General features: G+C 38.4%; 1 protein-coding gene across 2 annotated transcripts; it reads right to left on the bottom strand.

Annotated features, from left to right (window-relative positions):
- Window positions 1-134: 134 nt before the first annotated feature.
- On the bottom strand, window positions 135-11125 carry ncf2 (neutrophil cytosolic factor 2). Of its 2 annotated transcripts, none has more exons than XM_060931726.1 (14): window positions 10913-11125; window positions 10642-10724; window positions 10316-10424; window positions 9565-9699; window positions 6119-6226; window positions 5956-6015; window positions 3647-3690; window positions 3398-3539; window positions 2753-2818; window positions 2206-2310; window positions 1928-2079; window positions 1558-1669; window positions 574-682; window positions 135-492 (listed from the first exon to the last, which is right to left on the bottom strand). In XM_060931726.1, exons 1-14 carry the CDS (start codon window positions 11084-11086, stop codon window positions 404-406), a joined length of 1488 nt encoding a protein of 495 aa, XP_060787709.1. In that variant the 5' UTR covers window positions 11087-11125; the 3' UTR covers window positions 135-403. The 2 variants fall into 2 exon arrangements, with proteins under 2 accessions (XP_060787709.1, XP_060787716.1); XM_060931733.1 differs by having other exon boundaries at window positions 137-492; window positions 10891-10979.
- Window positions 11126-12540: the final 1415 nt, after the last annotated feature.

The following is a 12540-nucleotide window of genomic DNA, read 5'->3' as shown; positions in this document are numbered from 1 at the left end:
GTTGGATGCTCCAGATAATCTTAGGCCAGTAATAAACGGATGACTAGTGCAGTTATTGAGCAGATAATCTCTGATATGTAGTAACAGCACATAATACATACACATTTCATAATGTTTTATTGCTTACAGTTTTGTGATCAGTAATAAAAGGTTCTTTGGTATATTTTACCAAGTGCTTTATTTGCAACTTTAAGCCAAAAAGTTTTTTTTTTCCAAAAAAGCTAAAATATGTCAATAAAATAATGTAATGGGCTCATATTATCCAAGTCTATAAGGAAAATTACAATGTAAGTATTTGCAGATATAGCATTGCACTTTAACATTGCTGGTTAAATTAAACTTGAGCTTTAAATAATCCAATAATCTTTGGCATTCAGATTTTATCAGTCAGACTTGCCTCCATCTACTGATTATCTTCATGATATACAACAAAAGATGACGGAAAAATGCCACTCTTCCCATTGCATTCGCCCTCAAACCACTCTTCATTCACTGAAGTGGAAAATAAACATCATGAAAATGTAATTTCTTAATTTCTTACTTTCTAAATTATAGCCAATCTTAATGTCTTACCTTTCGACAGGATAGTGATGACATCGCCTTGAGCAAATTCCAGATCTTCAGGTGTGGCTGCTTCATAAGCATACAAAGCCACCACCTTTTCCTGAGCTAGAGTATCATCCTAAAACACAGTGATTACGAAAAAGGTTGGTACGTTATATGGCCAAAAGCTTGTGGACACCTGACCATTGCACCCGTACGTGGGCCTTTCTCACAATTGTATAGTATGTCTTTGTATGCTGGTAGCGTTACAGTTTCCTTCTACTGGAACCAAGAGGCCTAAACCTGTTCCAGCATGACAGTGCCTCTGTGCACAAAGTGAGCTCCAAGGAGACATGGTCTGGAGTGAAGGAAATCAAGTGTCCTGCATAGAGCCCTGATCTCAACCCCACTGAACACCTTTGGGATGAACTGGAATGCTGACTGCACCCCAGACACACCCAGTCCAACGTCAGTGCCTGACCTCACTAATGATCTTGTGGTTGAATAAGCACAAATCTCCACAGCCACGCTCCAAAATCTAGTGGAAAGCCTTCCCAGAAGAGTGGAGGTTATAATAACAGCAAAAGGGGGTGAAATCTGTAGGGGTGTGATGGTCAGGTGTCCACAAACCTTTGGACATATAGTATGTTACATGTCTACAGTTATCATATATGCAAATTCTAACTGCTCAGAAATGAACAAAAGGGCTACCATGTGTCCCATGTGTGTTTAATTTCACAAAGCACTGGGAGTTGAAAGAAGTCTGGCATTTTTCATAAAGCTGAAGATGTTTCATGGGGATGATTATTAAATATTATATTTGGATTAAAATTGATTAATTAAATATAATAGTATTAATAATCAGTTTATAGGATAAATGATATGCTTGTCTTACTGAAGGTAAAAGACATTTAATACATTAAATATGAACAGAAAAATGAAGAAATGTGGTGTTGGTGGTATGGGGGTTGGTTTACGGACATGTTTATTTCAGTCGAATTTGAATTGTGGTACCTCGGTGGCTGAACACCACAGTGTGAGGCGATTGTTGCTCACGCAGGTCCACAACACCTCCATCTCTGACTCGTTAACTGTTACTTTCTCAGTAGATCCAGGCTTTAAATAACTGGCAGGATATTGAAGAATTACTTACACTTTATGCAATGCTACTGTCCGTATAACTTTTCTCTCATACTGTATATCATGGCACTGTCAAAGGCACAAGACTGATTCTCAAAGTCCAATTATGAATGTTAAATGAAATTGAAATGTATATGATATTCATTTTACCAGCAAATAAATGATATACAAACCTAGAATGTTTATACCACGATCAGTAGAGTTTAGTATGGTTTTTCAGAGAGCTGTATCGGAGTGTAGGTACCTCAGAGTGAGTGTAGAAGCAGGTCGCTTGAGTTTAGAGCTGATGATCTTGAGAACAGCTTTATATGACTGTCCTGGTGTAATGCAGATGGATATGGTAAACAGGAAGTGCACTTTCACAATGCATTTTGAGAAATCATCAGCGGCTTTAGTCTAGATGAGAGTAGACAATATAGAACAAATCGAATTAATTATTGGAAAGCTCAGTTATAACTAGTGAGGAGTAAATACACAATATTTGCCAGTATGATGGCTGTGTGTGGATGTGGTATATGGTACCTCTGCTGTGGTGTCCCTCTGGTCTGCTTTATCCACAGGTTTACTGGGTGCTGCTCGTCTTGGTGGCGCGGGTATGTCTTCGTTGCTGATGCTGGGTGGTGCAACCTACAGAGAAAAGGCTCTCGTTGATCTTTCTTTTAGACTTTTAAATAGAGGAACAGATGCAGAGTTAAAATTTGGATGCATAAAAACATGGTGAATTGGGGGAAAATGATTTTGATACTAGATGCATTTATAATCTATGCTATTTGATCAGTAGTATAGTGTTATTACTTGGTTATAACTTCCATGATTTCAAACTTGAGAGAAAAAAAATTTAAATGAATAAGACTGGCAATTTCAGTAAGAATTATTGCATCCATGCTCTTCTTATAACTAAACAATTGCTTTACATCAGCACTGAGATTTTTTTTATTTATTCTAGTTTAGTGTTGCTAAAGACATTTAAATGCTTCATTTATTTAATTGTTTTCCTTTGTATGAATAAATAAATGTCTAGGCCTGTATATCATTTCTTGAAGCACACATCTTAAAAACAGCACTTTACCTGCACCATTTTTGAGGCCACTGTAATATCCAATGGCTCCAGGAAATTGTAGGGAACCAACCCTCTCTGGAAATGAGAAAGTAACCAGAGGATGAGTAATAAATACATTCCACTTAAACGTTTTGTAAATCCTATAAATATGTCACCGTCACGTGCATTTTAATATGCCAAGAAATCCTTACGATTATAACTGGTTGATAGACAGGGGGTCTGTGGTGTAATGCACAATGTATTATATTTTAAACACATTTCATTTGATTTAAAGAGAATAAATACTAAAGGAAACTTTCACCCCAAATCTATTATTTAAATATTATGGCTGGTACATCTTTCAGCGATGGAAGAGATAAAAGATCTCTGTAGACATAGGGACTTTGCATTGGATTTGGAATTCATTGCGTGTGACCTACGGCTGACGTTTTGGAAATATAAATTCATACAGTGACTCATACTGCAAAGTGTATTTGTTATTTTTGGCAACATTTTCTAGCTAATAATGTCAACAGCATGACACTGCTAATTTCCTGAGAGACTGTGATGAAGGGTGTGTAGATTTCTGTCTTTATACTATAGTCAGCAATTACATCAATAAATCATGCATTTTTGGTAGACTATAAACCACACACACACTTGCACACAACGCACCCTTTCGTTAAAAATAACAGATGCCCAGTTGTCAGTCCCTCTCTGAAGAACGAAGACGATGTTCCCAGGTAACACAGCCAGTTCTTCTTTGGTCTCAGGAATGAACTCGTACAGAACAGTGTGTGGTTCACCTTCGAGAGCTCTGGAGTTCACATGTACAAAAACTATGAATAACAATCCAAATGTCGGCTCTGAGGTTGGCCATCTACTGTGGGAACAGACAGCATACAGTACATGCACTAGGTTTACCTCAGTACTTCTGGTGCCTTGGGTTGAGCCGGCACATCTTCAACCTGTGCAAAGCAAATGAAAATATAATAATTCAATGTACATTAAATATGAAGAGGGTTATACCCTATACATCATCCACAGATACTTCATCATATACCGTGTATATATATATATATATATATATATATATATATATATATATATATATAAAATCTCATTATCTCTAGCCGCTTTATCCTGTTCTACAGGGTCACAGGCAAGCTGGAGCCTATCCCAGCTGACTACGGGCGAGAGGCGGGGTACACCTTGGACAAGTCACGAGATCATCGCAGGGCTGACACATAGAGACAAACAACCATTCACACTCACATCTACGGTCAATTTAGAGCCACCAATTAGCCTAATCTGCATGTCTTTGGACTGTGGGGGAAACCGGAGCAACCAGGGGAAACCCACGGAGACATGGGGAGAACATGGGACATTCCACCGAATGGGTGCCATTTGCTTGTTGTACCACTCCCAAATTAAACTTAATTTGTTATATCTGTTCAACACTGATTATAATACACATATTTAACTATTCAAAATGTGTATTGGTCAACCTCAGGCTACGTTATTTATTTTTTTACAAGGTTTGGAAGTCAAAGATGGCTGCATATGCTTTATATGAGTAACAGGACTGAAAGTTACAGGACTGAGATTTTAGCCTAGGATTAGCTAATACATGGAATTAAGCCACATGGTGTCATCGCTAATAGCATGACCACACTTAGCACATTCTAGTGATTTACCAAAAATCTGTATTTTTAAAATAAACAAATATCATCTAAGAAATAATTTAAGTAACAGGACAGTATGTTGACATTGACCTTATCAGTCAAAGTTAAAAAAATCATCAAATATACAGAAATGAGAGAACTAACTTTTGGTCTTCCCATGGCCTTCAGAAGACACAAATGATGTAACTTCCTGTTGAGCATGTGATTTATGGAATGTTCCAAATTTGTCAGATGGGGTAATATGTTTGGGTAACAGCACTGAGTGAAAACCCAGGGACACGACTAAAATGTGTATTTTAACTAAGATATTGTGGATTTCTTATGAAAAAAAATATATTTAAACCATGGATAGGATATGGAGTCACACAACAGTGCAAAAGAAATACTGTTTCTGAAGGATTTTAATCATAATATTTCATAGTTAAGTATGTATAAGTATGTACATACTTATGTATGTATAAGTATGTTCATAGTTAATTACTCCATATCTTCATTATTATTTGAAATTATGCAAATTTAGGTAGAAGTTACATGCACCCCAGGCAGATCCACCTTCCTGCCAAAAAGAATAAAAATCGGTGAAGAATTGAGAGAGAAGAAGCGATTTTTGTGAAATGTGGACAATGCGGGATGGATGACGGACAACACATGATAATCTCATTGCCTGTCAGACGGGTGAGCTAATAACCACTCTGTACAATTTTGATGAGCAGAAAAGCATCTCCTCAGAATGCATAACACATCAAGCCTTGAAGCAGATGGGCTCCAACAGCAGAAGACCATGTTGGGTTTGTCTGGTCTTGTCTGATGAATCTCAATTTCTGCTGAGGCACACAGATGGCAGGGTCACAATTTGGCACCAACAGAATGAATTCATGGACCCCACCTGCCTTGTGTCAATAGTCCAGGCTGGTGGAGGTGGTGTAATTGTGTGAGGAATGTTTCTTGATACACTTTGGGCCAGTTAATACCTATTAGTCATTGCTTGAATGCCACAACCTATTTAAGTATTGTTGCTGACCATGTGCGTCCCTTCATGGCCACAATTTACCCATCTTCTACTGACTACTTCCAGTATGATGATGCACCATGTCACAAAGCCATCTTAAACTTGTTTCATGAACATGACAGTGAGTTCAGCGTTCTTCAGTGACCAGATCTGAATCCAGTAGACCACATTTAGGATGTGGTAGAATTGGAGATTGGCATTTGCATGAAAGTACACCTGAAAAATCTGCAGGAATTTTGTGATACAGTCATGCCAACCTGGACCCGAATCTCAAACGAATGTTTCCAATTTCTTGTAGAATCCATGCCATGAACAATTGAGGCTGTTTGGAGAAGAAAGCGAGGCCCTACCTAGTATTAGTATAGTGTCTCTAAAAAAGTGCTCTGTGAATGTGTTTCTATTTATGTTTGTGCTGTTTGCTTAATTTTTTGCTAAAAGCAACCTGCAGAAAAGTGTTAGTATGCTGCATCAAGCAAAAATGTTTGCAGTCATTAAAATGGGGCCTATAATGAAGGAGAAGGAAATGTATCCTAACTCACCTGAGGCTGAAGAGGAGCAAAACCTGAGAAATTATCAGCAGGAACCACAGAAGATATAACCTGTGTGGACAAAGCAGCCATAAAATTAAATTCAGTTTTAACTACCAACATTATCCTACTATCACTGGTTACATCAAGATCTGATATGATGATGGTTGGGTACCTTGGCCTTTCCAAGGTAGTCCTTTTTCTCTAGCTCTGCCACATAGTGCTTATTGGGTTTGAACATCAGTTCTGGTCGAATCGTCACCATAGGAAAGAGCTTCTGTTTCTGCATGCATGAGTAGGCAAGAACACATTCACCTTTTATATACGTGTATATACAGTATACACATATATAACTTCAAGAACTGACTGTTCTCTTGCTGCCTAATATATCCCACCCCTTGACAGGTGCCACTGTAACAACATAATCAATGTAATTCACTTTACATTTCAGTGTTTTTAATTTTATGGCTGATCGGTGTATATATTGCAGGCAAAATCCGTTCTCAGGTTAAACCTGTATTCAACCTAGGCTGAATTGGTGAATCACATTTTAGCTAGGTTAAATATATAGACAGCATTCAATCTAGGTTAAATTTATAATTTTTGTATATTTTGAGACAGCGTTTTGTTAGGGTTTGGGTTACTTTTTTGTTAGAGTTTGGGTTCATTTTTTGTTAGGGTTTGGGTTAGCTTTTTTTAGGGTTTGGGTTAGCTTTTTGTTAGGGTTTAGGTTAGTTTTATTTTAGGGTTTGGGTTAGCTTTTTGTTAGGGTTTAGGTTAGTTTTATTTTAGGGTTTGGGTTAGCTTTTTGTTAGGGTTTGGGTTAGTTTTATTTTAGGGTTTGGGTTAGCTTTTTGTTAGGGTTTGAGTTAGTTTTATTTTAGGGTTTGGGTTAGTTTTTTGTTGGGGTTAGCTTTTTGTTAGGGTTTGGGTTAGTTTTTTGTTGGGGTTAGCTTTTTGTTAGGGTTGGGGGTAGCTTTTTGTTAGGGTTTGGGTTAGTTTTATTTTAGGGTTTGGGTTAGTTTTTTGTTGGGGTTAGCTTTTTGTTAGGGTTTGGGTTAGTTTTTTGTTGGGGTTAGCTTTTTGTTAGGGTTGGGGTTAGCTTTTTGTTAGGGTTTGTGTTAGATTTTGTTGAGGTTTGGGTTAGCTTTTTGGGGAGGCCTGGTACCCTCTAAAGATATTGGCTGAGGCGAATCTGGGACTGTTAGTAATAATACAAAGAAGTATGGGAGAACTTGCAATGTTAACCTGTGTAGTGTAGTGGTAAACACTGTGGACTACAGCTCTGGATGGTGTGAGTTCATATCCTAGTGAGTACAATAAAAATTCTTTATTTCATTGTGGTTTGTAGAGACGTAGTTAAGAAGGTATGACGTCAAGGGAAGGGAGTCCAGGTGATGAGGACCAGAGAGGGGAGGTTAGTGGGTAGAAAGAGGAGCGAGAGAGAGCATGTGAGAGAAGATGAATTTCCGTTTTCTTCTATTTTTTTATTATTGTTTTAATTAGTTCAACCCCCCAAAAACAAACAAACAAACAAACAAACAAACAAAAAAACCCACAAAAAAACATGCTCCTATTTTTTTAATGACACTCCATTAAAAAAAATCCCTTTTCAGACAGTTGAACCTAGGTTAAATACAGGTTTAACCTAAGACCGGATTTAACCTGCAACACATATGCCTGTAACCCACACACTGTTACGCAGAACCACATTGAGTAAGTTGAGTTAAGTAACTGAAAATGCAGTTTAGAAATACTGTACATCAACAAATCTAATGATTCCCTTTAATGATGCCCTTAAGTGATGATCTGTGAAAATATCACTTTGAAAATTAGAATGTGTTGTGTGAAAGTAATTACATGTAAATCTATGATTTCCTGATGTTTCTTCTCTCAAATTACAGTCAAAATACTAGTTAGTTTCTTGAGCAAGAATGAGTGGGTTAGATACTTCAACTTCTCTTTGTAACTTCTTAGGCGTGAAGTTACTCACAACATCCACTGATGTAATTATCTTCGTGTTTCCAAACTAACCTAGATGGCTGGCTAGTGTAGCAAAACTGTGTGAACTTGGAGTTAGACTATAGTGAGTGTTAAAAAGATGTCCTAAATCCTGCCCAAAATGTTATTTACCCATAATGCACCTTTTTATAGACTTGATGTGTCAAATGAGGAATGTGGAATTTGAAAAATATCTCATGGAAATGAAATGCATAGCTATTGAGATTGTGACCTCTAGCTGGCTAGCTAACCAAGCTAATGTTTGTGTTGAAGTTATAGTTTATTTTGACTGGTTTATCTACTGTTATATACAATCTCAGTTAAAAGTTTGGACATACCTTCTAATTCAGTATTTTTTCTTTATTTTTATGAATTAAAAGCCACTTCATGTCTTAAAGTAATGATGGATGTCGTTTCTCTTTACTTAGTTGAGTGCTTCTTGACATAATATACTATATAATGACACTACAGTTGTCAAACAGGGCTATTTCCTATATTTTATTATTTACTATTTACTGTTTGATCTCAAACGCATTAAGAAGGCAAGAAATTGCATTAATTAACTTTTGACGAGGCACACCTGTTAATTGAAAAGCATTCCAGGTGACTACCTCACGAAGCTGGTTAAGATAATGCCGATAGTGTGCAAAGCGTCATCAAGGTAAACGCTGGCTGCTGTGAAGAATCTAAATTATGAAACACTTGTTTTGTTTAACACTTTTTTTGTTTACTACATAATTCCATAGATGTTCCAGATGTTATTTCATAGTTTCAGTGTCTTCAGTATTGTTCTACAATGTAGAAAATAGCCAAAATACAGACAAACCTATGAATGAGTAGGGGTGTCCAAACTTTCGACTGCTACTGTAATTTACTGGGAATATCTCATCTCATCTCATTATGTCTAGCCGCTTTATCCTGTTCTACAGGGTCACAGGCAAGCTGGAGCCTATCCCAGCTGACTACGGGCGAAAGGCGGGGTACACCCTGGACAAGTCACCGGGTCATCACAGGGCTGACACATAGACACAGACAACCATTCACACTCACATTCACACCTACGGTCAATTTAGAGTCACCAGTGAACCTAACCTGCATGTCTTTGGACTGTGGGGGAAACCGGAGCACCCGGAGGAAACCCACGCGGACACGGGGAGAACATGCAGACTCCACACAGAAAGGCCCTCGCCGGCCACGGGGCTCGAACCCGGACCTTCTTGCTGTGAGGCGACAGCGCTAACCACTACACCACCGTGCCGCCCTTTTACTGGGAATATGACAAAGGAAATTCAAACACAGATACTGTCCCACATGTGTTCATGTGGACAAATCCAGGATGGATTATAGCAGTTAACTCACCTGTTAGCTATTTTGGATAGCAGTGAATGTTTCCAAACTGGACATTCAAACAAATTCACAGAGACAGGTATTTTTCCTGAAGGCATCGGGATGTTTCCAAGGCATATGTTGTAGTTTCATGCTCATTAGTTTCAAGCAAATTATTTTTCATGATAGTGTATTTTTAAATTAAGAAACAATGGATTCAAATAACATATTCGGAATTATTTTCACATTCGTGACTGCAGTATAGTATAATGTGGGTGGTGTTTCTGAACTGACCAGAATGGATTCCAGAGCCTTGTCGATGTGGGTGAATTTGGATTCTGTGCGGACCTTAAGAGCTAAAAACAGATTTTCCTGAGCTTTCTCCCAGTTTCCCATCTGCGCATAGACAAGGCCAGTATTGTGCAACACCTAAATGTGCAGAACAAATCAAACACTGTGAACTAATACTGGGAAAGCACACATAGTCATCATTTTAGAAAACCATGTCAATTTACTTGCACATCAGATTTTCAGTATAATCAACTGGTATCACAGATATTATCTCTCTCTCTCTATAGGAGCCAAGTAGACTCCCTTCGAGTGTGTCAGGGGACACAAATTGCATTACATTTTTGACTCTTTTATCCAAAGCAGCTTATGAGTGAGGACATCATCATATCATACAGCTAAGCAGTTAAGGGTTAATCCTTTCTCAAGGGCCCAACAGCCTATATTTAAACACACAACCTGCAGTACTGTGAACATAATAATATATTCCTGTAATAACAATTTTCATTCTATTTTAGCTTCCTACATCATACATCAATTATCACAGAGGATCCTATCTATTTGGATCCCTAACATATATTTAAGTCTTTCCATATTACATATTTCATGTCCAATTTCAAACAACTGGGCCGTCTTTGGAGGAATCAGCTGCCACCATTTTTCTTTCTCCAACTGTTTTGCTTTCAAAACCATATCTGGCATGTCAATCTATAGGCTTGCATATCTGCAAAAGAACAATAAAACTGTCAACACACACCTCACAAGCATAAAGCTTATACATCAGTCCGAGAGGTTTGTAGTCTATCAGGGAATTCCCTCTCAGCTCCTTAAAAGCTTGCTGGAAATCCATCAGTGACTCTTCAAACCTTAAGAAGTATTAAGATGTTTAGAGGATACTTTCTTGTTAGTGTGATAAAAATAAGAAGGGACAGGTAAAAAAGAAGGAAGCAGTTTTCAACATTGATTTCCTGCTAGTGCAATGTTGAGCACATTACATTACATTTCCTCTGTTATTACAGTAGAGTTATGTCCTTTTATTTGCTTAAACTGAATATAGTTTTGATGAACAATTAGTAGTTTCACCTTTCTTTTTTGTAGAATGTAATTCCCCGCTGAAAAAAAGCAACAGCCAGATACTGATCTTTGCCGATGCTACTGTCAAATGCCTTCAAAAGAGAGAAGTTTCCACATAACACACTGAAACAACTTTTACTTCCTTTTTCGGTTAGGCGTTTTATAATGAAACACAAAAGTCAATAACCACCATAATACCAATACTATGAGGTATAGTCACTTTTATCTCACTCATCATCACACATCACATTAACTCACCCAACGACAGAAGTCTCTTTACCTTCTCAGCAGCATCCAGCTCATTGTTATTCAGATGGAGGCATCCGATGTTAAAGTTGATTTTTGAGGTCTTATCCTCAATGTCCAGGAATATCCTGAGAGCAGAGACTAGGTCCTTTTTCTCTACACATGCCACTGCTTCATCCCACTGACGCAGGGTGTTCACGAAGGACATGTTCCCTCAGCTGCAGCTGAACCCTTACTGAAAACCTCTCTTCCCTTTTTATCATGAGATGAGAACATGAAACTGATCTCTGGACAACCCCTAGTCTGTCAGACAGGAAGTGTTTATTTCTGGTTTCTATAGTTACAGAATAATGAAGGGTTTATTGGGTTCCATCCATTATCTGTAACCACTTATCCTGTGCAGGGTCACGGGCAAGCTGGAGCCTATCCCAGCTGACTATGGGCGAGAGGCGGGGTATACTCTGGACAAGTGGCCAGGTTATCGCAGGGCTGACACATAGAGACAAACAACCATTCAAATTCACACCTATGGTCAATTTAGAGCCACCAATTAGCCTAATCTGCATGTCTTTGGACTGTGGGGGAAACCGGAGCACCTGGAGGAAACCCACACAGATGCAGGGAGAACATGCAAACTCCACACGGAAAGGTCCCCATTGGCCCCATTGGCTCAAACCCAGAGCCTTCTTGCTGTGAGGCAACAGTGCTAACCACTACACCACTGTGCCACCCCGGTTTATTGGGTTTTGAACCTGTAAGTAAGTCCCTGTATTTCTTTTTCACAAGAGCATGCTAGTCTCTCAATTTTAAAAGTCATGAGCAAAAGATTACCAGAATAATATACTGTACCTTCATCAGTTTGTGAATAGTTAAAAGACTAAGAGCCTAGAAGTTAATGCACTGGGGCCCAAACTTTGAGCAATTTTGGTTCTCCTGGAAAAATTTTAACAGAGTATAAGGAAATCAGACAAGAAAAGCTCAGTGTAAGTGGGAACTCCTTCAAGACTGTAGGAAAAGCACCCCAAGTGATTAACTTATGAAGATGGTTATGAGAATACCAAGAGTTTGCAAATCTGTTTTCAGTGAAAAATGTGGATATTTTGTGGAATTAAAAAAAAAATATATATATATATAAGAGAGATATAAGATAGGAAAATTATAATGCTACAGCATACAATGGCATCCGAAACAATTTTGTGCAACCAACTTTGTGGTAACAGTTTTGGTCCACATATGGATATGATGGTCAGGTGTCCAAAAACATTTGGCCATAGAGTCTTTCTATCTATCTATTATTTGTGTTAAAATGGCACAGAACTGACTACACTAAAATCCATCCATCCATTTACTATACTGCTTATTCATTGTGAGTCACAAGTGAGCTGGAGCCAATCCCAGCTGACATTGGCCGAGAGGCGGGATACACCCTGGACAGGTCACCAGTCTATCACAGGGCCAACACAGAGAGACAGCCAGCCATTCACACTCACATTCATACCTATGGGCAGTATAGAGTAGCCAGTTGAACTAATCTTCATATCATTAGACTGTGGAAAGAAACCCACACAGACACAGGGAAAACATGTAAACTCCACACAGAAAGGCTTCCGTCGGCTGGCAAACTCAAACCCAGAACCTGCTTGCTGTCATGCAACAGCACTA

The sequence above is a fragment of the Neoarius graeffei genome, chromosome 1 (assembly GCF_027579695.1).
Source record: "Neoarius graeffei isolate fNeoGra1 chromosome 1, fNeoGra1.pri, whole genome shotgun sequence".
NCBI classification, from domain to species: domain Eukaryota; kingdom Metazoa; phylum Chordata; class Actinopteri; order Siluriformes; family Ariidae; genus Neoarius; species Neoarius graeffei.
This window is presented reverse-complemented; position numbering and strand designations above follow the sequence as displayed.

Bases quoted from the DNA above. Each gene is read 5' to 3' on its own strand.
- ncf2 (XM_060931726.1), bottom strand. From the start codon at position 11,086: ATGTCCTTCGTGAACACCCTGCGTCAGTGGGATGAAGCAGTGGCATGT. The intron at 9,700-10,315 runs GTGTGTGTTGAC...CTGCACATTTAG, and splicing joins ATAAGCTTTATGCTTGTGAG to GTGTTGCACAATACTGGCCT. The intron at 3,540-3,646 runs GTAAACCTAGTG...TGTGAACTCCAG, and splicing joins AAGGCACCAGAAGTACTGAG to AGCTCTCGAAGGTGAACCAC.